Here is a 23,934-nt window from a genome sequence, read left to right on the forward strand (position 1 = left end):
CAGATAAAAAACACATTTCATTCAACATTTTACGTCTATTTTATTTTATTTAAAACATTTATTTTCTGTGTGCATTTAATGTTGCAGCATTTAATGTAGCGTCTTTCTCAGATGCCCTCAGCTGTTTGTATTTTGTGCATGCCTTCGTCTGCTAAAATGGGGGGAGGGTTTTATCTTTTGCTTGTTCCTCCATTTTCATTTTGACGCAGCCCTTTCCAAACCGCGGCCTCACAGCGATGACTACAGCACCATGAGGAAGGTCCCTCCCCCCAAGCCAAAAAGAAGCCCCTACACCAAACTGACGGGGTCGTACGAGGAGATCTCCGCACACCGCTCCGTCGAAATGAAGCTCTCCTGCCTCTCCAAGGGGGGCCACTGCCTGGGGGTGATCCATCGGGCGGCGTCGATGGACGGGCCGCACTGCGTGGGCCTCAGCCTCTATCGCCCCCTGGAGGAGGACGACGTCTACATCGAGATGGTGGGCCAGCCCAGGACCGCCAGCCTCCCGGAGGTGGACAGCCCCGAGCTGGGCGAGGCCGTCTACGAGGAGATGAAGTACTTTCCGCCTGAGGAGGTAACCGTGGCGACGAACAATCCCGAGGAGCCGTCCCCCTTGTTGGTCCAGATGGTGCTGGCGGAGCAGCTTCACCCTCTCGGCCCTGGACCCAAGCCCCCCTGCAAGGACGGGACCTGCGACATCCCGCCCCCCTTCCCGAACCTGCTTCCCCACAGGCCTCCCCTGCTGGTGTTCCCCCCCTCCCCTGCCACGTGTTCCCCGGCCTCGGACGAGTCCCCCCTCACCCCGCTGGAGGTGAAGAAGCTCCCCGTCCTGGAGACCAACCTCAACTATCCGGGGCAGGGCGACGGGGGCAGCCCACTCTCCCCCCAGTACGCCCGCCAGAGGGCAGACTCCTCCCCCAGCCTGACGGTTTTCATGCCTGATAAGCCCGTCCTCACGACTCCGCCCCCTACACCCCCTCTGCTTCCCCCCCCTGCCCCAGCCCTGCCCCCCCCTTACAGACCCCCCTCCCACTTCCCGTTCCCCCCCGAGGGCGCCGGGGTCATGGGGCTGACGCGCACGGCGTCGGTGGCCGCCCCAGAGTCCTCCAAGGCGTCCCACAGGGGCCACAGTTCGGCTGAGGCCCCGCTGGGCACTGGCAAGCCCCCCTTTTCTCCTGCAAAGACAGGCCGCCCGGAGCCCCGTCGCGCCCACTCCTGCTCCTCCTCCCCGCTGCTCTTTAACCCCGCCTCCGCCCGCCCCCTCACCAGCCCCCTGGACGAGCTCACCACCCTCTTCAGCTCTGGGCGGAGCCTGCTCAGGAAGTCCTCCGCTGGGAGGAAGATTAGAGAACCAGGTGAGGAGTCCACACCCCCCACCCCCTAAAAGTACTTCTGCACCACGTACCACACCCTGTCCCTCATACCCTGTATGTGTACCATGCAGTGTATTCCACAAACATTTCTTTTTAACACACACTGTACCCCATATGGTCCCGATCCAACCCACATTCTTGCAGTTCGCATAGTCACGTCTTTAGCATGGTAAGAGCCAGAATTTTCCTTTGAAAGTCACTGTTGAAATGAAAATACTGTCTCAAAGTAGTTTCAACATCCTCTCCTAAGTTTTGACACTTCCATCGAAAGCATAATGAAAAAGTGCTGACCTTCCATCTCAGTGCTGTGAGCATTAGCATGTGTTGTGGAATTCTGGAGGATGAGACAAAGTTTTCCCAGTATTTAAAATCATTAGCTTTTTTTTTGTTTTGGGGGGGGGGGGGGTGTCTCCAACATGTTCAACATGAATCCAAAAATCCCTCAATTTCAGATGGGAGTCATATATACATTTTGACCATACCTGGCAAATCTGACAAGCAGTGTGAGACTTGGTTTACAGACAAAACAAAAACTCCCCTGAACCTTGAATCCTGAATCCCATGTCCTGCCAAGCCACAGCCTCAAAGACTTGCTTTTTCTGTGGCAGATATACCCATAATTCCTCACGTAGGCCTACTGTGACTCTCTCGACATCTTGACTCTCCCGGCGGTGGGCAGACGGCGAATCGCCCCTTCCCAAAGCGAGCCTCCCAGCACACGTGAGGAAGACAGACTCTGGGTCCGCGCAGGTCGTTTGTTTTAATTAAATGCGCTGCAGCGGTTCGTTGCGCAGATTTATGAGCGCGCGTTAATGCGACCCTGACCACACCTCGGCTCCGTGCCCCCGCGTGTGCAGCTGGACGCGTGACCTCCCCTCCACAGCCTGTCTTTATTTCAGACCCCCCCCCCCCCCGACATTCACGTTCACCTCACAGACTCCCCAGCCAGGGAGATCAAAGGTTAATGAGTACCATGACGTCCCCGTTAAATGATTTATCATTTTCTTTTGTGTTCGCCTATAGGGTGCCATTTAATGTCCTCGCATTTTGGAATTATATTCCTGTATGGTAACTGCGCCCCCTCCCCCGCCCCACCAACCTACCAGCTTTGGCTTCACCTAACGGCCTGATTTCCCTTTACTATTAGCTTGGGACCGCATTACCCAGGGTTCCTGGATAAAAGTCACGCAATCGCCCTATTAGAATGCCAATGCTTACAGGATGCAACAGCCTGTCAGCGGACGCTCGTTTCAGCAGGGAATGCCCCCACCATTACAGCATGCGTGGGGAGCGATCCTGAAAGCTGGCCCCTTTGAATGAGCGGGCCGCTACTGTGAAACGTGCAGGATTTACCCAGGGGATGCTGGGTCGAAGTGCTCCTTCGCCATTTAGCACGTGATTCAGCGGCGTAGTAAAATGTTCAGCCGGCTTTTACCGCTGTTTTTTTTTTATTGCCTTGTGCATTACAGATTTATTTTGATCTGCTTCATGAAATGTTTGTTTGGTGTAAAAGGCTGTGTATGATTTCATTCACAGACATACTGAGGCTGGACTTAATTATTGAGCTTCTCTTCATCAGAACGAGTTCCTCTTCTGCCATAGAGAAGACATTATGAAAGGAAGTTTGATTCAGCACAGGTGTCGGGAGTAGCGCCTCCCATATGCCTATAGTACGCACCTAGGCTGGAATTCATCAGTTTCACAGTCAGAGCAGAGGTTTGCTTCCCTACTCTTTTTATTGTTCTCTGCACTTCCCTGCATGCAAGGATGTTACCCAGGGGTGGATCAATAGGGAAGGGTGAGGTTTTCCGTCTGAAATGCAGAATTCAGTCAGTTCAGGGATGATTGTGGTTCGCCGTTCTCTGTTCTTCGTCTGTCCTCACTGTCAATAAACAGGCTGCTTCTGTTTGCTCTGTCTTTGCTGGCTCAGGTGTGGATTAGGCCGGAATAGGCCGACATTGTTCAGATGGGCGTCCCTTTTAATATGGGCTGTCACTCACACTGCGTGACAGCCCACAGCCTCTCCTGAAGGGAGTGACGCCTTTGCTCTCCTGTGATGAAGTGTAGTGGAGTTGCTATGAGAGCGATAGAGATCAGCTCGTTGATTATTAGATTAGCACAGTAGAAATAAACTCTGCACCTGCAAAAGATACCAGCTTTGAAAGCATGGCCAGTTCTATGGCCAGGAAGAAGACCAGCTCTATTGCCATGATAGAGACCAGCTCTACAACCAAAAGAAACACCAGCATTGTTTAGTAGTAGATTGACTGATACAATTCCAGATAATCTCTGTGACCAAAAGAGAAACCATTTCTGAAAAGGTGAGAGCAGCTCTGTGACCTTGAGAGAGACCAGCTCTGAAAAAGTAATGCCAAGAGTGAGACTGGTTACCCTGCGCTCCTCTTATATACCCCATTCTGTCCCCCCCGCCCCCCCCCCCCCCAGCCCAAAGACAGGGATCTTGCCTGTGGCAGGTTCATCTTCACAACTATGCATGACCCAGTTTCACTGACTCTACATGAGAGGAACTTTCCACGGGTGTCAAAGTGTGTCTGTGAAAATGCGCTGTCTGTCCCCTTCACATTGGCTGTGATCATCGCTACGGCAACTTGCTGTTGTCACTTCACGCGGCAGACGTAAAAGAACAGCACAGAAGCATCCAGGAATTTTGGGTAGGATCTGCTCTATAAACAAAAGGCTAGTATGCTATTGGCACCATAGGTTATATAGATAGATGTCTTGGGAGTGCTGAGTTTTGACTGCAATTTTTTTTTTTTTTGTCATTTTTTTTTCAGGGTTTAACTCTAACATCAACGCCCTGGGACGGGATGAGGCAGGGACGACACCGCCATCACCGCAGCTCCAGGACAAGAATGCTAACAACCACACCGCCCCCCAGGCCCACTCCCACTCCCACACCCACTCCCCCAGCCCTGCACCTTTGGAGAACGGCAATCAACTGTCCAACGGTAAGAGCTACGGCTCCCGCCATTTTCTCAGTGGAGTGCGTCTTTTCACAACTGCTGTTGTCTATGCAGGATGAATTCAGCAGGATATTTTATTCAGTTTCTTTACATTCATGATTGTAACCGACCACAGTAAGGCACGATGTCAGACCCTCAGACACATAAATAGACATAAGGTTGTGAGATTCTCATTGGACAAATGCCCTGTCAATCTGAGACAGAATGGCCTTGCAGAGGACTGTACAAGCCACACCCCTTGGTCTCGCCATCATGGAGATTAGCCCTGATGGAATCAGCTCTGACACTTTTTGACACGTTTCATAATCTGTCACATGAAAAAGGAAATGTGGGTGAAGGAGGGATGGAGAGAGGGAGAGACTTTTAGATGGTGATAACAGAGAGAAAGGGAGAAATGGGGGTAGAGAAGGAGCAGAGAATGGGAGAGGTTGAATCAGCAAGAGCACAATTCAGGGAAGGTGGGTAAATAGAGGGAAAGAAGAGGCTAAATTCTATTCAGAGAAAAAGTAAAAAAGATCAGAAGAAGAGTTTGTAATGAGAACATTCAGGCTTGACACTTTGCCAGCGGGTTTACCCAAAATCCCCTCTGTGATGAAAGCGAAGGCCCTTGCGTTAGTAACTCATGAGTCCAGATGGGCTCTACACGGGTGCCGTCCCCCCACGACCTGTATCTAAGAGACCACACCATGGCAACAACCCCCCTCAGCATAACAGGTTTGTCTCCTGTTGTCAGGGGAGATTGTGGCTGTCTGTCATTGGGCAGCATGAGTTCCTCCTACCTGTAGGGTTACCACATGTCCAGTTTTCACCCAGACAGTCCAGCTTTCAGCCACTTTCATTTATCACAGTCCAGCCTTCATTTATCAATAGACATTTCCCAATAGATGCATCATTAAAAACAATTTTTGTAATAAGAAGTTGTTTGTTTAACATTACATTTCTTGTGCGAGGGTGTCAACATCAAGAAATGACTTAATCTCCCCCAACCCAACACAGCCTGTTCATCCAATTCTATTGGCTCTCAACAACTATCTGTGATTAGAGCCAAAAGCATCAAGCCTTCTCTCGGGGTGAATCTAGAACATGTGCCTGTCGTGTTCTGAGTGGCCTGACGGGGGGTCTCTGTGGTTTCGACCCTCTCAGGCTCCCCAGAAGACGAGGGTCATTCCAAGACAAACAGCTCCGCGACGTCCTCCCTCCACAGGCACCTGGACGGTCACCATAGCCAGGTGAGGGAGCCTCCTTTCATTACATTTTCCCTCCGTGAACCTTCCCTCCCCCTAGCTGTCAGGAAAGTCTCTGGCTAACTTTCTTTCTTCACGTTGTGCGTTTTGGCGCCCTGCCACTCTCTTCGTTTTAAGTTTTTAAGTGGCACATGCGCAGTAGTCTCCTCTGGCTTTCGTTGGACGGGACGCAGCCGAAGCGAATCCGCCGCGTGTAACCAGAGACGAGGCCGGTAACGCGAGAGTCCCGGCTAGCGTGCGATGCTAATGCAACGTTTGTGCTGTGGGGAGCACAGAAACTGCACACAGAAGCCTCTGAAATGGAAAAAAATAAGTTCTGTAATGTGGACAGTGACCCCAGTTTAGGCCCTAGCTCTGCTGTCGAACGCACGCAGCGTTCAGCGTGTTCCAAGTCAGGCGGACCTGCTGCTCTCTTATGCGGTTGTTCTTGTGAACACAGCGACTGTGTCTGACACGAAACCGCGCTACGAATCAGTGCGCTCAGTGAATGAGCGAGGAGCCATTTTGAGGAAATACTCTCGTATTAACTACACCGTTCTTTATTGCACAAACTGTGCGCTAAGGCTCTTTCAACTATATGTCTGAGGCTGGCTGGTCATGAGCCGTATTGAACGTTTCACCGATGACATGCAAGCTATCCTTGAAAATGCAGACCCTCAATAGCGGTACATCTAGAGTTACAGGATTCTTTTTACTCTGTAAAGATACCCCCCCACCACCTCTCGCTTTGCGCCATGTGAGATGGACAAAGGTCACATGACTATCGGGATCCAGGAAGTGCTCCAACAATAGAACAGAGATGCATAACTGCAGACAGAGACACAGAGCCAGCAGTAGTGGATAAGAGTGTTACCTTGTTGCTTTGGCTCAACCCCCCCCCCCCCCCCCATGCTTTAAATAAAGCTTTAATTATTCAAACGCCTCATGAAAAATTGAGCGGGACAGAAACGCTCCACCACAGGGAATAATCTGAAGACGACGCTCGAACTGAAACCGGACCGGCGATACCGCAGCTCGCTATAACGGAAAATGGCGCGAGCGCAGGGGAGGCTGGAGCTTCGCCGCGGCTCAGAAACGCTCGTTTAACGTTCGCAGCGGTCACTATTGACTTTCCCCTCCTTGAGTTTCAGCGACGTGCCCGTGTTACGAGAGCATCTGGGGACATCCGGGCGCACGTGCCCCGGATAGATCCGCTTTGTAAAAATCCATGATGAGGGGAATCATTACCGTAATTCCTCGGTGGATTTGTGCGAGTAATGATCGAGACGAAAAACAGGGGCCACAGGTTTTTTGTGTTTGTTGGTATTCTTACGCCATTTCGGAAGCACAAACCTGTGTGGTGGTAAGGTGAAGGGATTAAACCTGAGGTGTGTGTACCTGTGCAGAGGTCTTTTTAGGAGGAACCAGAGTCACTCTTTACCGAAAGATAGCACCACCAGCTTCTCACTAAAGGGGGGTGTTTCTCAGGCTAGCCTCATTGACCACAAAAATCATACTGTTCTGCAACACATTGGCAGGGCAGACCGGCATCAAAGGAGGAATCCTTTTACTACAAATCCAAAGATTAAAAAGGTTTTACCCAAACCCTCAAATTTAATCGAAACTGATTAAAATCAAGGAAAGTGCTATTCAATCATAGAAATGTGAAAACTAATTAAAGCGATTTCTTTCTTCTTAAGATTATCTAAAATGCTTCAGACTGACTGCTTAAAATGCCAATAGACATGCATTTTTTAGCACTTTTCCTTATGGGAAAAGGCTGTTTCAGTTAAATTCAGGGGTAAGTCTCCAATCTTAAAATTGCACAGTAGAACTTTGCCAGAGATTCCTTATGTGTCGTAACAGGTCCTGCTTAGTTCACACTTTGACCTGGAGTCATGATTTTGGCTCGGAAGGACCTCTGGTTTCTCGGAGCTCATGCCAACCTGATGCCCGCCTCCTCTTATTGGCTGACATTTGTTCTTATTTATCCTCTTATTTATGTACTTTAATAGAAGGGGGAAAGATGGGTCATGTGACATGGCACACATTTAAAATTTTTTTAAAAATTATTACATTTCAAATTTATGAAAGACAAATCTTATGCAAGTTTGCATGTATTAATCTGTGCAAATCACAAAATTAAGTGACGTCTTAGAAGTTATGCTTTTTATTATGTTGTTTTTCAGCTGTCATGTCTCTCTTGCTCTCTCACTTTCTCTTTCCTCTGTCACTCTCTCTCTCTGTCTCTTGCTGTCAAGTTAAAGTTGGTTGTCTATTTTGTCTTCCTGTTTTGTGTTCTTTCAGAGGAGTCACCTCAACTTCTCTCCCTTTGGCACTGGAGCCGCCCTCTAAGGTGGGGTGGGGGGGCTGGGTGTGCCCCTAAGGTTTGGGGAAGGGGTGAGTTTGGTCCATCCTTGACGTCTCCTAAGCAGTATCCCCCTCCTTCACCTTGCTTTTGGTCTCACTCCTTGATGAAATTGCAGCTCGGTGTTTGATACTATTATGGGCTCTCTGACTTCGTGCTGTGGCATTACTGCCTCACCAGCCAGCGTTTGCCCTGAGGCACCCAAAGAAAGCGGTGGTCATAAACAGTGGTCTGAGCCAATCAGAATCTTGCCTTCTTAAATTTGCCTCTATCAAGTTGCATCTATCAAATGGACTTTAGTGTGAATGGAGGGATTTGGCCAATCCTCTTGCCTTTGAGTTCCTTTGAGCTCTTCACACTTAGTAGAAATTGTGCTATTCATTTGAGCGTTTAATCTCACTGCGATTTTCCACCACACAAAAGCTAAGAAGCACGGAAGACAAAGCGGCGCACTGTTTCGGAAGTGCCAACGTGTGTCGACGTCGCATGAATTGCGGCATTAGTTTTCCTCAGCATGCAAGCCCATAACAGTTTAAGAAGCTTAGCAAAGCATGCAGGTTAATGCAGCATCACACTCGTGCGCATGTTAGTGAGCATGTTGGGTAAAATTTGATATGAGAAGAATAGGCTTATACCGCATTATAATAGTAATTATGAAATTAGCAATGTGTTGAAAGTCTCAGCTGAAGCTTTATGTGTTCGTTATGATTTCTTTGTTAGCTATAAATACACTGACAAGTATTCCAACACCACTTGTACCATATGGTTACATGACCCTTTGTGTGTAGGATTAACCTTGATTTTAGCATAGCGGTGCTACTTCTTGAACTATTGACTGAAACATAACGTAGCGTAGGGAATAGTCCAGCACCTTAGTGAATACGTGGCTAAAGATGGCTGAAATACGAGATTTTAGAAGGACATTATTCTGAGGTCAGTACTGTAATTTCTGCTTAAGCTATCTAAGCCTCTTCCTTTGATGCTGAATTTCCACTTGACAGCCATCAGATAACAAAAGCCAAGGATCGGGATTCAAGGCCACGTTACGCAAACGTCTTTTCAAACAGAGCTGAGCTGCAGTTTTTTTAATTCTTTTTTTTTACCATTTTCTTTTTCCTCCCTTTGTCGCTTAAACCACCACACCATTTCTGGGTCATTCCATGTGATGATTCAATTTTCCCATGGTCCTCTCAGATTGTACCCGTGTCATATACAGATTAATCACAGTGGGTGTTAAATGATTCCAGGGTAGGCAAAAAAGGTAATTTAGCAAATCATATCTCAGGAGATAAGAATTTTGCCCTTGGTCATTGCCTCAATGGGAGAAATTCACCATATTGGATTTAGGCTAGACTTAGGCTAATATTCAGTCAACATTCGTCCTTAAATTTGTGGAATTAAAATCAAGAAATTTATCATTTTTCTCCTTAATAATTTATTGAGTTCATCAATCAATAAATTTAACTCTCCAAACAGTCCAGAGTTTGCAAAGAAAAAGTTAACACTCATGTTGTTAGTCAACACTGAGGAAAAATTGATTGAATAGAGGACATAACCTTACAGGTTGGTGGTAGTGATTTCACATGTAATAGCCCACCTTTTAAATCCCATTGCTGCATTCCCCTCATCCTTACCCATCTTTATTTTACATGAGGCACCTGACACCTTTGAATTATTCCTGTGAGTCCCTGAAGTAAAATAATCTCATCCTTGTAAGCAATGCTTTGCGGGAAATTATGCCTTCCTTGTAAGCAATGCTTTCTGGGAAATGTAGGCCTTAGGCACCCAATCCGTACACTTGTATGGTCGCTGGTTTCACTTGCTTTCTGGCTAGGCTCTTTCCGCCCACCATTTAATCAAAGCAACAGTCTTTTGATTGGCTCATGCATGATGGTGAGTGTCAGGTATGAGAGGACAAGTGCGTGGGAGCCAGCGAGCCAGCGTGCTACAGAAGGAATCTCCGAGCTGTGGCATTTCAGAAGGGGCTCTCGTCGCATCTGCTGCCATCTTGCACGCTTGCCCTCGGCATCAACCCGCAGATGGCCTAGTAACCGGCCTGAACGACGTCTCTCACGGCACAGACAGAGGGCCAATCTAAAGCTGTGCCTTACAACACGCTGAGCGGGGATACGAGGCACATTCCACACCTTAGATAGTGCCACGTGGGTTACTGGACAATTTCTGCAGCTTTCCAAGTGCAATGCAGGCAACCCGATGCATTGTTCACCTTACATACCACCATTTGGTTACGTGGACACATTGCACTCCTCACAAAAAACTATGCAAGAACCCGGGTGTGCTGCATACCTTACAAAGCACCTCACAGGTAACTGGGTGTGTTTCGCGCCTTAGAAAGTGCCATTTGCGTAACATTACATTACATTACATTACATTATAGGCATTTAGCAGACGCTCTTATCCAGAGCGACTTACACAACTTTTACTTAGCACTTTACATTGTATCCATTTATACAGCTGGATATATACTGAAGCAATGCAGGTTAAGTACCTTGCTCAAGGGTACAACGGCAGTGTCCTTACCCGGGATTCGAACCTACGACCTTTCGGTTACAAGCGCAGTTCCTTACCCACTGCGCCGCACTCCGTCCTCACGTAACGGGGCGTGTTCAACACCTTCATCACACCTGTACCTGCCCCTGACAACCCATCCTCAGCCTCGCCAAGAACACATTCGCACACTGTCACAGACACACAAACATGAATACATACTGGACACAAACGTTCATACACACACACTCAACTTACTTGTACACGCAGCTGCAGTACGCAGAGGCACGCAGATACCACTCACACACACACACACACACGCACACACATGGAAATTCTTCAGCAGGCTCTATAAAATGTCTTTTTGCAGGTGTGCAATCATGCTCTACAGCATTTGATTGACACAAACTAAGCAAGAAAAATGCACTTCAGCTGAGGATAACGGTCTCCTGGATGAATCTATGGGGTTCATTAATTCCAAATATTTCCCTTCAAACACCTACATGCCAAATACCCATTGAAGGGGAGAAATCGAGTTCCCCTGCCAGAATTGCATTGTTCTTCTTCAGAGCATCAACTCCTCATTCTCTAGCGTCGTTATTTATGCATTTAAAATCTCCTGTGAGACATTTTTCCAGTTTTAAAATTAAGAGGGCAAGGAAGTGTCCATGAGTGGCCCAACTCTAGATTCTAAGTGTGTGTGTGTGTGTGCGTGTGTGTGCGTGTGTCTGCCTATATTTACAGTTGTTCTTTATTGTGCAATGCTGAAAATTTGAGTTGAAACCAGCAGAAACAGATAGGCCATCCAGTGCCATGGTAAATCTGTTCCATTATGCAAGAGCTATAAAAACATGTAGACTTTTTTTTCATGGTTGCTTGATAGTGGAATGTCTGGAGTTTTATGTGGAAATTGATTACTTTCATATCCCTGAATGCGAGAGAGATGTGGTGCGTGACTCAAAAATCGCATGATTACACTTGAAAGACCTTTGCATTACAACGCGCCAATTCTTCAAATTACATCCGTTTGAATGATCATTGGTAGACAGTTGCACTTTGAGAATATTTTTATGACTGAAATGCACAATATTTCTTATAATCTAGTCTCCAAATGATTCAGACAGAGGCAGTTCTGTAGGATTTGTTAAAAGCCCTGTGAGGGCCAGAGTGAGGTCTACCCGAGCCTTTCACTCAAACCTTTTGAATTCAATATACTGCTCTACACAAAAGACATGTCAGACAAGTCACTTCTCGTATTGCCTCCTAGAAGCTATTCCATGTATTCCATGTAAATGGAAAGGAATAATAAGTAATGAGATGTGATTGAACTATAGGCCTACTTAAGGTCAAGAGGTTACAGACATGCATTTCAATGGATATTTATTGATTTGCAGTTTTTACTTTTAATGTCACTGTGTACCTTGTCCTATTTATTTTTTAAATATTATATTTATATTATACTATAGAGCAGTGAGAGGAAGTTCAGAGTAGTGAACATAAATAAAAAGTGAGTTAATAGGGTGTTGGGTCCTCAAATGTAGCCTGTATCCGCTATGGCTCGGATTCTAATATCTTCTGGAGTTCTGATGGAAGAAAATGGCTCTCCTCTTCCAGGAGAATGGGAGTGGAAAACCTTGCCGTCTGAATACTGCGTTAATGCTCGATTGGTTTCTGAACTGGTGACTGAAAAGGTTATGACATATGAAAAGCATAAGTGTCACATTCCTGAGCGACTACTCCAGGTATGTGGGTGGGGGCCTACAATTTCATCTTGAAATACAACCCCTACAAAGGAAAGAAATACTGTAACCTGGGGTAAAGATGATGCCATTAAGTAACAACTGACATGGACTTCTTTTTTATGGCTGTGCCAAGAAAATGCACCCCATACCACTGTCACTTTACCATTGTTTTCATTCGCTAACTGTAGACTATAAGGTAGTGCATGGATGCACATCTGAGTAGCATGGAGACTGCTTGGTAGCTCATCCTGTTCAGCCACTGTTCTAGAAAACAGATGGTCCCCTTGGTCTGTTTTTGAATCTAGACCATGCCAGTGCTGACTGTGGCCTGCTGTCCTTTAGGGAGATCCACAATTGGCTCTTGTATCGCCCGTAGATATGGGGATTTCAGTCAGCCAGATTACAATGTCTCATTGCTCATTAGTGCCCCCTGCTGGTGGATTGGGTGCCCGAAAAGTCCACCGGTTGAGCTGCACATGAAGTGTTTTCCTCAAACTCATGTCTGTGTGAGCCTGACTTACGAAATACGGTGTGGCAAGGTGCTCCAGTTGACATCATGTACCACAGAGGAGAGCACATGCTTGTCTGCGCTCTCCCGAATTGACACGGTCCCGAATGATCACCATGAGCGCTGGAGCATAAGCGTGACCTGCATTCCGCCGTGGAGAGAAAAAAAGGGAAAAGCAGAAAAAGATATGGTATGTAACCTGTTCTTGCTGTTATCATGGCTTCCTCAGGGATAATGGCGCAGGGTCACAGACCTTAAAAGCTTACACCTCTGGACACCCCAGTCAATCCCTGGATTTGAGAGGTGGGGTTGGGGGGGGGGGGCTTTTATTATCCTGAATGGTGCTCACCCCCTCGTTCATGCTCTTCTCCTCGTTCATCCTCTCCACTCTCTCCCTCTCTCACTTGATCCTAAATTATATACAGTCTTGCGTGTGAAGTGGTCCTGCTCTGTGGCGGTATATCAACAATTTACTTGTTAAATCCAGCATACCGCCACTCGTCCCCCAGCGCCGATTGGCCAAGCTCGATAATGCCTCCATACCTCGGACTCCCCTGCCCCCCAACAGCAGTTAAAATTACAGCCAATTACCTTACGCCACCATTACCAAACCCGTGACTCACGCTGTACCTCCACCATAGTAGATGAACAGCAACTACAGGGGAATTCTGAAAACGTTGGCATTGGCTCCTGAGGCTTGAACCGTATGAGGGCTGTGTGTCCTGTTCTTTCACGGTCGGCTCCACTTACAATCCTATTAAACCCAGACTGTATCTGGAGTCTGTTGACTTACTTGATCTATAAACAAACATCACCCGGCAGCTAGCTGCCATCAGTTTTATTTATGTGCATCTGTCGGTGTGCTCACGTGTAAATTCTGTTTGCATCACTCACCAAGAACAGCAGACTTTGTTCCTGGGAGGATATCATCCAGAGATCGCAAGTCGTTTGCGCTGTCCAGAGAAACCCGAATGTCAGCCAAGGTTTTTAAAGGATTGACATTTTCGTCAGCTCTGAAACAGTGGAGGCTCTGCTTGGGTCGGTCAGCTTTCGCTTTTTCTAGCGCTCCTTGGGGCTTTGCTTCATCTGATTTTTCAATGTTTCTTTTCCTCAGAATGTGTAATATCCGTTTGTATGTTTGAGGCTCGTCAAATGTTCATGAGACTGCCAAAAAGTAGTTTGAGCAGATCTCCTTTTGAACTGAGCTGTGCAGATTGCATGATGGGAGTAAACCTTAGGCCCTAACTGGCACAGGCTGACTTCAAGCATCCAATCAAGCTCTTGTGTATAAGGTAACCCCACTATCTAAATCCCTCCCACTCTGGGGTGATAGAACTGCCAATTATGTGCCAGCCAGCAGAGGTAACAGGCACATTTGCCCCTGGCTCAGTTTGGATTCAGTAAAAGACTATGGGGCACATCCACATTGCAGCCCAGGGTCTTAACAGGAAGGGCCTCCCAGCACCGACCCCCCTACCGCTTATTTTATTAATCAGTGCAGTTTACTAAGCCTTGTAATCTGGCTGTAAATTGATGGTTTGTGAAGTAGCTTGTATTAGTAAAGCTGGACCAGGCTGTCCTTGCCCCTTGCTGTCAGCGGATGGGGAGAGGCTGTGAAGAGGGGCACTTTGAAGTGGAGTGAAGTGCTTTATAATGCATGTGCATCAGAATAAGTCCAGGCCTCTGGGAGAAAGAGTTCTGAATGGTCAAAGCAAAGCTGTCCATCATAGTTGACAGCCATCCCCCAGTAGAATGCTGCCATGGAAAGGTTTCCTCAGTTCCATAAAAGGCATATTATTTTGACCTTTAAGTTGCAAAAGTTAAATTGTTTTTGTTACTTGATTTGGTAATAATAATGTGCTATGGTAAACTACAGCACTCTTCAGTACATGAAGCTAATTATGACATTGCACCTCATCGCAAACAAGCAGTAGTCAGCCACACATATAACACACACAACAAAAAGTCTTTTCTTTGTAAGGTTCCTCATTCCTCATTTATATTTTAGCATATGTTTGTAAATCTAACAGCTGATTCAGTTCATGAATACATAATTCAGTTAATAAACGATGGCATGTACTTTTTATCTTCAGTAAAGTATAAATAATAATGGAATACAAGCTAAAGAATGAACACACAGAATAAATATTTTACCAAGTCATTTGTTTTGGGCACATTTTGAGAGCACAGACTTTCCAGAATAGCAGTTCAGCAGCACAGCTAACCTGAGGGGTAGCCTATAGATGGGCAAAATTAGAAAAATCTTCATCTGGCCTGACTTTTGAGCATGGCGAATGTCAAGAATCACCAGTTAAGGGGTCAAGGGAGACTAATTGTACACAAGCAAACATATCAGCTGGGTTGATGCTCAGTGTCAAAATTCTGTCTGTACATGTTTTGTTTTTTTTTGTTGTTGTTTTCTTTCTTTTTTAAAATCTAACAATATTGGTAAAACACGTTTATCATGTTTACTCTTCGACTTCACGAGCTTCTCTAAAAAAGAGGTTGTATTTTTTATTGAATATGTCGTTTCTTTGTAAAATTCATCCTGGCTGATGTTAACATTCTAGATGTATTAATCAGGAGCGTTTGGTCTATGGCAGATCACAGCATGTATAAATCTCCATCTTCCCCAGGGATTCTGGTTTTACGGGAAGAGGTGTCAGACAGACAGTAATTGATCTAATTTTAATTGCATATCAGGTCAAAGGCATTGAATATTCCATCAATATGGCATAAATGAGGCATGCCTTTCAGAAGATCATAAGATATTACTTAATAATTGAAGAAATACAATATTCTGGTTTTATTTCAGATTCATGATCAGGTGTAACACATCATTAAGCCGACGTCTAATTATGCTGATAGTGCGTGCTCCAGTCAAACTGAAATTAAATTAATATTTCTGTTTTGGTAAAATCAGCTTTTTCCTCTTTAATCAATAACATAAACTGAGCTGTTAAGACCTGAATGGAAGAGAAATGTTTTTTGTCCTTCATTGTGTCTCTGTTCTGTGTGTGTGTGTCTGCACTTGTGTGCCTGTTTGTGTGTGTGTGTGTGCCTCTGTTTGTGAGTGTGCGCCTCGCACGTGTGTGTGTGTGTGCCTGTTTGTGTATGTGTGCATGTGTGCGCATGTGTGTGTGTGCATGTGTGTGTGCGCCCCACGTGTGCGTGTGTGTGTGCATGTGTGTGCATGTGTGCCTGTTTGTGTGTGGGTGTGTGTGCATGTGTGTGTGTGTGCCTGTTTGTGTATGTGTGCGTGTGTGCATGTGTGCGCATGTGTGTGTGTGTGCCCCACGTGTGCGTGTGTGTGTGCATGTGTGTGTGTGTGTGCCTGTTTGTGTGTGGGTGTGTGCCTGTTTGTGTGTGTGTGTGTGTGTGCGACTATGCGTGCACGCGGCTACAGTACCCTGCATTTCCATGCACGTGGGTGCCACTGACTGTACACCTAGTTTCTAATCTAGGTGCAGCACACCGGAAAATTCCCTGCATGTGGCTGGCGGTGGGTGACCGAGCCTCAGGCCTGGTAGATGGTAGCAAACAGGTGACCCTGCAGGAGTGCAAATCAGCGATACAAAGTGTTCCTGGCTGAGCTAAAGTCAGGATCCCCTAAAAATAGACCGTCAGCGAGGTGTAAATTATGGATTACTCCAGCAAGCTCCATGGCAAACAGAGGGGGCCCCCGTTCGTCACGTCGCTCTCTGTGTCCCTCTCTCTCTCCCCCTCTCTCTCTCTCTCTCTCTCTCTCTCTCTCTCTCCCTCTCTCTCTCTCTCTCTCTCTCTCTCTCTCTCTCTCTCACTCTCTCTCTCTCTCCCAGCTGTTTGTGTGGGTGGCCTGCATTCCTTGAAAGCATGGCTGCTTCAGCGAGGGACAGCATGCGCTCTGCGGAAGTATTTTGTGGGTCAGGCAGCGCGTCTTTATTTAGTCGTGACATTTTGGTTACGTACCACCGGTGGAAAGGGCTGGTAGTGGGGGCAATCCCCCCATCGCACTCATTTGCTAATGACCTAATGACAGAGCCGGCCCTTTCCACCCCTTTCTATCTCCACCCGTCCCGGTCCTAAGGTCAACAAGCCACTTTAGGAAATGTCTAACGTGTTTGTGAGCCCATTTTTAGGGCACCAGAGAGAGCGGTCACTCTCTACGTAAAAGCCTCCGAAAATGCCATGCCTCTTGCCACTCTGTGACATTAATGTGACCCGCTTCTGGCGGTGAAAAAAAAAACAAAAAAGTCCCAGCTGTACAGATCGCAGAGGGGTTCACCATAGAGCAGCGCGGATACGCTATAACGTTAGGCGCAAACGCTCTCCAGCGGACGAGCGAGAACAAAAAGAAGTGACAGGTGGTCCCTTTGGCTGATTGTTTACAGATCGCTGATTGGATTACGGAGCATTCCGGCGCTGTGAGAGGCAGCCCGCTGACATGCGGACGTGACGAGCTCGGGGGGTTACCGGACTAACGCTCATTTTTCTTTTCTTTTCTTTTCTTTCTTTCTTTCTTTCATTCTTTCATTCGGTCACCTGTGCTTTGCACCAGACCGCTTTATATCAGATGGCGCAAAATGAGTTTGTTTTAAATAAACGGTGTCATTCAGCTGAGTTCACTTGTGATTTATCTCCAAAGGCAACCCAAATCAGAGCACCTGCTGCTCTCCCATGTTCTGACATCTTTTTTTTTTTTTTGATGTCCGGTCGGGGCTTAGCAGTGTTTTGAACTGTCCTGTATTTGACATTCAATCTTGAATTAAAGTCAGACCTCAAGCAGCTAGCAAAGGAACACTGGCCACTCACACTCTGGCGTCGCATGTGTGCGCACATGGAACGTTCCACAGCTTCTATTCTAGAGCTTGTGCTCATTCTGGAGCCTCATTTCTTTGATCAGTCCATTCTGTTGCCTGGAGACCTGGTCAAGGTGACGGGCCTGTGAAACTCTGGGAAATTGAGGAAGACATTGTCCAAACAAGCCGCTAGCTGACACAGAGCTTCCTGTCTGATTTGCTCTGTGGCGGGAGATTGGAGACAATAGCCCAGAGTGGGGGAGAGTGGAGTCACACAGGGTTCAAGGACAGTCCCTCCAGCTTACACCCGTACATTGTCCTGCCAATGGGGTCGGTGTGTTCTCTATCAATGTAGCCTTGATGACACTGAGGAGCCAATAGCAATGCTTTGTGATGAGCTTTTCCCGCCTTGAGGAGGATCTTGGTTCTTTCTTTCTTTTGTGTCCTATGTCAGACTGTGCTGGGATCTTGGTGAATATGATGCATTCCATATGACCCCACTAGCACCCACATCCCCTACCCCACACATTTTACACAGTTGCTCTTTGAGGTTAGTAGAACCCAGATAACTGACATATCATAATATGTTTTGCTTTAAAAGACATTTGATTTAAAATAAGTAAAGTAATAATAGCAATAATACGAAGAAGAAGAAGAATAAGAAGCAGAATAGTAATGGTTTGAGTTTAATAGTAGTCGACAGTAGTCAGGTGACATGGTTTATTCAGGTGTTTTCCACAGCGAAGAGTATAGGAATTCCGTGGTGCTTACAGGTGTACGTGCAGCAGATGAAGGATCACATCATTCACGTTTGTGGTTTCCCTGCTTGGGCTAGGTCACACCACAGATCCTCTCTGATTGGTCTCATTCACCTTAAGCTTGGTGTGATTTGAATGCTCATTTGAGTGATTGATCTCAAGATTGATTGCTTTTGACTGATGAATAGCCCTGTTTAAAGAGACCAGCGTACGTGAGTGGGGGGATGTGAGGCGTGTGTGTGTGTGTGTGTGTGTGTGTGCATGCGTGTGTGTGTGTGTGAAAGAGAGAGAAAGAGAGGGAGAGAAAGAGAAAATGTGCACATATGTGTCAGGGTTTGCTTTCTCCTATTCTGCCTGCCTTAAGTGACGCATGGTTATGAATAAAATATGGCCGCTGGTGTGTTATTAGGATGATTTAATTAAAACTATCTATCAGGGAGGGGATCTGCCGCCTCCTTCCAGGGGCACTCCCAACCCGTATATTTACACTAGGGATTCCCAGGGCTGCCATTAGAGTGATCTGCAGCCAGCTGTTGTGTGGTGGTGGTAGAGCCGCCTGCTCCAGTTTCACCTGCTGTACATCCATAAACATGGGGAAAGCAGGCAACTGTGTGCAGGAAGGGGGGATTTGAAAGAGGACAAGTAGAGGTTAATTCCCAATCAATTCACCTCCGGCTCGTGTAGTTTTTAAATGTTGGGACACTACTGCTTGTGAAATCTCTTACAAATTGTGCATATCATTTTTTAATGCAACTTATTGCTTTTTCATGAACAACACTTATAGTTTTTTTTTTCTTTTTTCTGTGCCCCATGAATGGGGGCAGAAAAAACAGAATGTCATACAAGCGACATCAAGATGTATCATGTGAGCATGAGGCTGATAATATTCAACACAAAATTACTAGCCTAATCTCATTGCCTGTTTCCCACATAGCTAGAGTTATATCCAGTAGACCTACTGCTAATGAGTTTCCTCCACCTGGCTGCGTGAGTGGCTTTGTGATCAATGGAAAGAGGAGAGATCAGAACATACAGGCATGCCTTCTTCATCTCTGTTCACAGGTGATCCAGCAAATGAGGCTGTCGCGGAATGAGAGCGCCGCCCTACAGGAGCTTCTGGACTGGCGCAGGAGGCTGTGCGAGGAGAGGGGCGACTGTCGGGACCTCCTCCGCGGGGCCGAGGGCGACCCTGTCACCGCCCCTTCCCCGCTCCGCAGGAGCAGCCCCGTCCTGACGAAGAAGGCCCAGCCGTGACACGGGCCTCTCCCCGATGGGTCACGCCCGTCTACCCATTCTCTGGCTCGCTCTCTTCCTTCCCATCGCTCCTGACCCACCCCCTCACTCCCTTCCCTATCCATCTCTCTCTCCCCCCAGAGTGGTCTGAAAATGTGTGGTGATGGTGGGTGTTTCTTGGCCAACCCTCACTGAGAGAGGCAGGAACATGTTCCTTTGTCTCTCTGACTGTTCTTCCCAGTCTCCCCCACGGTATTAGTCTGGGGTGAGTCAGGGATGAGTCTTAGGTTCTTTAATGAGACTCTGACCCCTTGCACTTAGAGAGCAGCTCTCTGAGCCACACTTCTCCTCTCTGACTGTTTTTCCTTCCCTTCCTTGCCTTGGGATAAGTCAGGGATGAGTCTCTCTAAGGTTCTGGGATGAGTCTCTGGGGCCCTGAGAGAGTAGACAGGGACCAGCTCTCTGTGCCCCAGTTTAGTGCCCCTGTCCTGTCTTATGACATGTTGGGGATGAGTACAGGGTGAGTCCCTATTAGGGTTTGGTTCTGGGATGGAACACACACACTGACCTCAGCTGAAGGGACTGAGGATCATGAAGTTAGACTGTGCCTTTACTACTGGTGCACAGAGACAAGTAACGCAACTGCTGGCCTTCAGAGTGAGGGTTGTCTATAGCTATTAAACAGCAGACCTTTAGGCTTGTGTAGCCTACATAATGGACCTCTCTGGTCTCCCACATACATGTCTCCTTTATCCTTGCTTGCTGTAGTCTCTGAATGCCATCCCGTGAAACCCACACTCAGCTGGTGCTGGTCGTCTCGTGCCCGACGCATCGGCGGCGGACGCGTCCGAAGTTTACAGGCAGACGCTCGTGTCTGCGCTCACATTGACCTCAGCGCTAGCCGCCAATCCTCTCCGCCCTCCAGGTGTTTCTCACACCCTGAGACGCAGCTGCAGGTTCAGGGATAATCGGGCAGAGCCTCAGGCACTCGCCTGTCGAACCCCGGGCCAGCGTGTCCCCTGCTCCGGTTCGGGGGCCACACTGCGCGCTCCGGTTCTGGCTGCCTCAGTGCACCGCCCGCCCCAAGTACCCAGGTCAGGAGACACCGGCCTTGAGACCAGGTCTAGCACACAGACACGTCTGTTCAACACTAGTGACCGGCACAGAGGCGAACACACAGCCGTAAAACCCGAGCCGCCGCCTTCTGCCAATAAACGAATGTGAGATCGTCAATGTGAATGTCAGACCCAAGAGACCACGTTTGACCAAGGCCTGGAAGAAAACGTGTTACTGCTCTATAAACTCCAGTAATGTGAGAAAAAATGTGTCAAACCTTAGAGAGCAGCTTTTGCACAAAGGCTGATGCCAGTTTATCAGGGTGCTCGATGCCTGTAAAATAAGTGGAAGTTCAGAGATGAGGCTTTCATCATTTGCACCCTATGTACTTAAATCCAAGTCTGTAAAAGACTAGTGGGGACTATTTAGAGGTAACGAGGGAGGATTCTACTTTAAAGTGCTGAATAATCTGTTCGACAGCGCAGTGCTAAATATCACGACAGGAAAAGGTCATTCGTTTGTGCGTACATACCTGTATACGCACACACAAACACACGCACACAGACACATGCACAATCGACACCGTGCCTCTGGAAACGTGTAGAGGAACAACGCTCAAACCTCCGTGGTCTAACAATCCTGATAGAACAAAGATCCGCCATATTCCTGTGAACATCTGATGACATCACGTTTCTCTCGAGATTGCATAAAATGCATCAGAAAAAAAGGATTGTGAAAAATCATTTAATTTAGATCTTTTCTCTGTACATAAATAGCGCGTGATTTCTGTACAGTTTTTAATTAAAATGTGTGTGCACGGGTTGCCTTGCCTCTCCCAGCCTAAGCACAAGGAACCACTGCGTTGTATGGTGAACCGTCCCAAATTTGAGCCCAGATACCTCCAGTGGATGTTGGGTGAACACACTGTAAATATAATGTTCTGTCTAAGACCAGAAGGGACTGGCAAAAAAGCGTATAAGTGTATAAGTTGTCCATCTGAATGCAAGTCTCGGTTCATAGCAAAGTACAAAATAAGTGTTTGTCACGTGAATATTAATTATTTTGTGCAGAATGATATAGTCAGTTTATGTGTAACCTCTCCATACAGAAATCATCACTGCCCCCCCCCCTTCACCCCACAGTCAATATTTTTGTACATAAGTTACGTTTATATGATTATGTTAAGTTAGATAACGCACAGCACCTGTGTCAAATATCTTGTCCAGTCAGTGCATTCCTTGCTGTCTGTCTCTTGTTTGCTGGAACAGAGATGCACAAGCTGTTTTGTGGTGGGAGGGGCCAGGCATAATTGACAAAACCCCGCCCCTGTTTTATGGAAACGCCCATCAACCCGCAGACCTCACCTCCCTTGTATTAAGGTGAAATTAGCCAGTAGCTTCTCTCACTTCAGCCTTAATGAAGAACAGCCAGATTAGCACTGAGCGCACTGAAGCACTGTTCTCTATTAGGCAGGCTGGATGGGGTGAGCCGTCTGTTCTGCATCAGGAGTTCAGCTCTAGGACGACTAGACGCTCCACCACGGTGGCAACTCTTTTATTTTTCACTGCATTTTTCCCCCTTGTCTTTTAAAAAAAACTGTATTTATTTATTGCTTTATTTCATAGAAAAAAAACAAGCCTAATGCACAAATATAAATACTTCTTTTTTAAATAAAAAAAACCCCACCAGATTCTGCTGTTTTGTAAATGCATGAAAGCATAAGCCTATGTACTCAAGCCTCTTTCTGTATGCTTCCTTTTTTTTCTGTAGATGAAAAGTCATTTTTACGTACACTCTGACTTCTCTGGGTGCTAAAATTTCCCTGCCTCCATCCTGTGTGTGGCACAGAATAGGCCAGTCCCCGAACGATTGGACTGCCTGGTTCTGTTGTGGCCGCAACGGTGTTTTTTATCAGGGCGATTTTCTCTGGAACAGTCTTCTGTGCACATCACTGCAAAGTGGACCTTTTAACTGACATTATTTAATAATTCAACAAAAAAAGGGTTTTTGCTACTGTCTAACTTTTTTCTTTCTTTTTCTTTCTTTTTTTTGTAAATTCAAAATTCAACTTGTGGTTCTATTTCACTGTGTTTGTGGGGGAAAACAAAGAATGCCTCTTTACACATCTCGTTTTCAGTATTTTCTACATACCTGTACAGCAATAAAGCACAATTGTGTCATCTCCGTGCCCTGTGTATTCAACCACATGAACGTGTCCGTTCCACCCCATGCATTACAGATGCTGCACTGGCAAGCACTCTCTGCCCTGGTGAGCTACGATCAATCTTCCATTGAGGAGCAGCACTCAGGAGTAACACACAGTTACTAATCACTGCCAGTCTGTCTTGTTTCTCACTGTTCTACCAGCATGCCGCCTGACAAAGACCTACTGTACAATACCTTTACTGTTACCCAAAAAACTCTCAGTGTCTTCCCGGCTAACAATTTTTGATTCTTAAAACATTCCCAAAAGATTTTAGTACCTGTTCCCTGTACATATATCTATCCAGTTTCCTGGATGTCCCTTCAACCCAAACAAGTGACCAAGTGACAGGGCACATCACAGAAACAGCTGTCGAACGTTCTATTTTATTTTGCTTCGTTTTGTAACTTTAGATTTTAGCTAGTCCTGTTAATTCAATAAGGAATGTTAGCAAGGTTATACTGTACATCTGGCATTTCAATACTTTAAATTGGAACATTCTGAAGATGTAACTGACACATATCCTCCTTTTTTTTGAATAAAAGATAATCATCTGGTGATCTTGCCAGTAGGCTTATATGCTACATGCCAGAAAAACTTTTCTGACTCTGATAGAACTTGTTGGGAACCATAAAAAAGATAGCTTCAGGAACATTCTCATTGCGATCTTATCCCTTACCAAATGGGAATATTACCAGAATCTTGCACGGCGCTCTGGAAATGGTTTGCGTTTGCTTCTGCCAAGGTATGCGCTGGCATGTGCTTATTGGTTCCAGGACAGGTAAAACCCAGGTGTTCATCAGACTATCAAAACCTATGAGTAATAGCATGTGCCTTCCCCAGGTAACAAGAAAACATCTGGAAGCTTCTGGGGTGGGGGGGGGGTGCGGAGGTGGGCGGTAGCATGTCATATTCCCACACAAACTTGCGTAATTCAACGAGCGGTGAGATTTATTGTGCCCTTGTTTACGTTCCTGGTTGTGCTCACCACGGTGAACACGGCTGCACGTTATCGAGGAGAGGTGAGGTCAAGGGTCACGCGTCCAGGTGTGCGACAAACGTTCTGTTTCATCTTGTCTGCCAGGCGTAGGCGCGGCAGAGCTGGGCGCGGTCGCTGCTTCGCGGCAGAGCCTGGGGGCGGTCGTATGGCTGCTTTTGATCAGGAATGGATGTTATTGTGGTGGGACGCCAGGTGCTCAG

The 23,934-nt window shown here is 46.8% G+C and overlaps 1 protein-coding gene across 6 annotated transcripts in view; it reads left to right on the top strand.

Moving 5' to 3' along the window:
• Positions 1 to 22,711, top strand: part of myo16 (myosin XVI) — a 133,617-nt gene extending 110,906 nt beyond the window's left edge. For 5 of the 6 annotated variants that reach the window (XM_035410344.1, XM_035410345.1, XM_035410342.1 and 2 more), the window contains 4 exons: positions 210 to 1,355; positions 4,169 to 4,342; positions 5,501 to 5,586; positions 19,305 to 22,711. In XM_035410344.1, coding sequence (XP_035266235.1) covers positions 210 to 1,355; positions 4,169 to 4,342; positions 5,501 to 5,586; positions 19,305 to 19,496 — 1,598 coding nt within the window. In that variant the 3' untranslated portion in view covers positions 19,497 to 22,711. Of the gene's footprint in view, positions 1 to 209; positions 1,356 to 4,168; positions 4,343 to 5,500; positions 5,587 to 7,887; positions 7,981 to 19,304 lie in introns of all 6 variants that reach the window. The other variant, XM_035410346.1, reaches the window with a different exon arrangement.
• The last annotated feature ends 1,223 nt before the right edge of the window (positions 22,712 to 23,934 follow it).

The sequence above is a fragment of the Anguilla anguilla genome, chromosome 3, assembly GCF_013347855.1.
Source record: "Anguilla anguilla isolate fAngAng1 chromosome 3, fAngAng1.pri, whole genome shotgun sequence".
Taxonomy (NCBI): domain Eukaryota; kingdom Metazoa; phylum Chordata; class Actinopteri; order Anguilliformes; family Anguillidae; genus Anguilla; species Anguilla anguilla.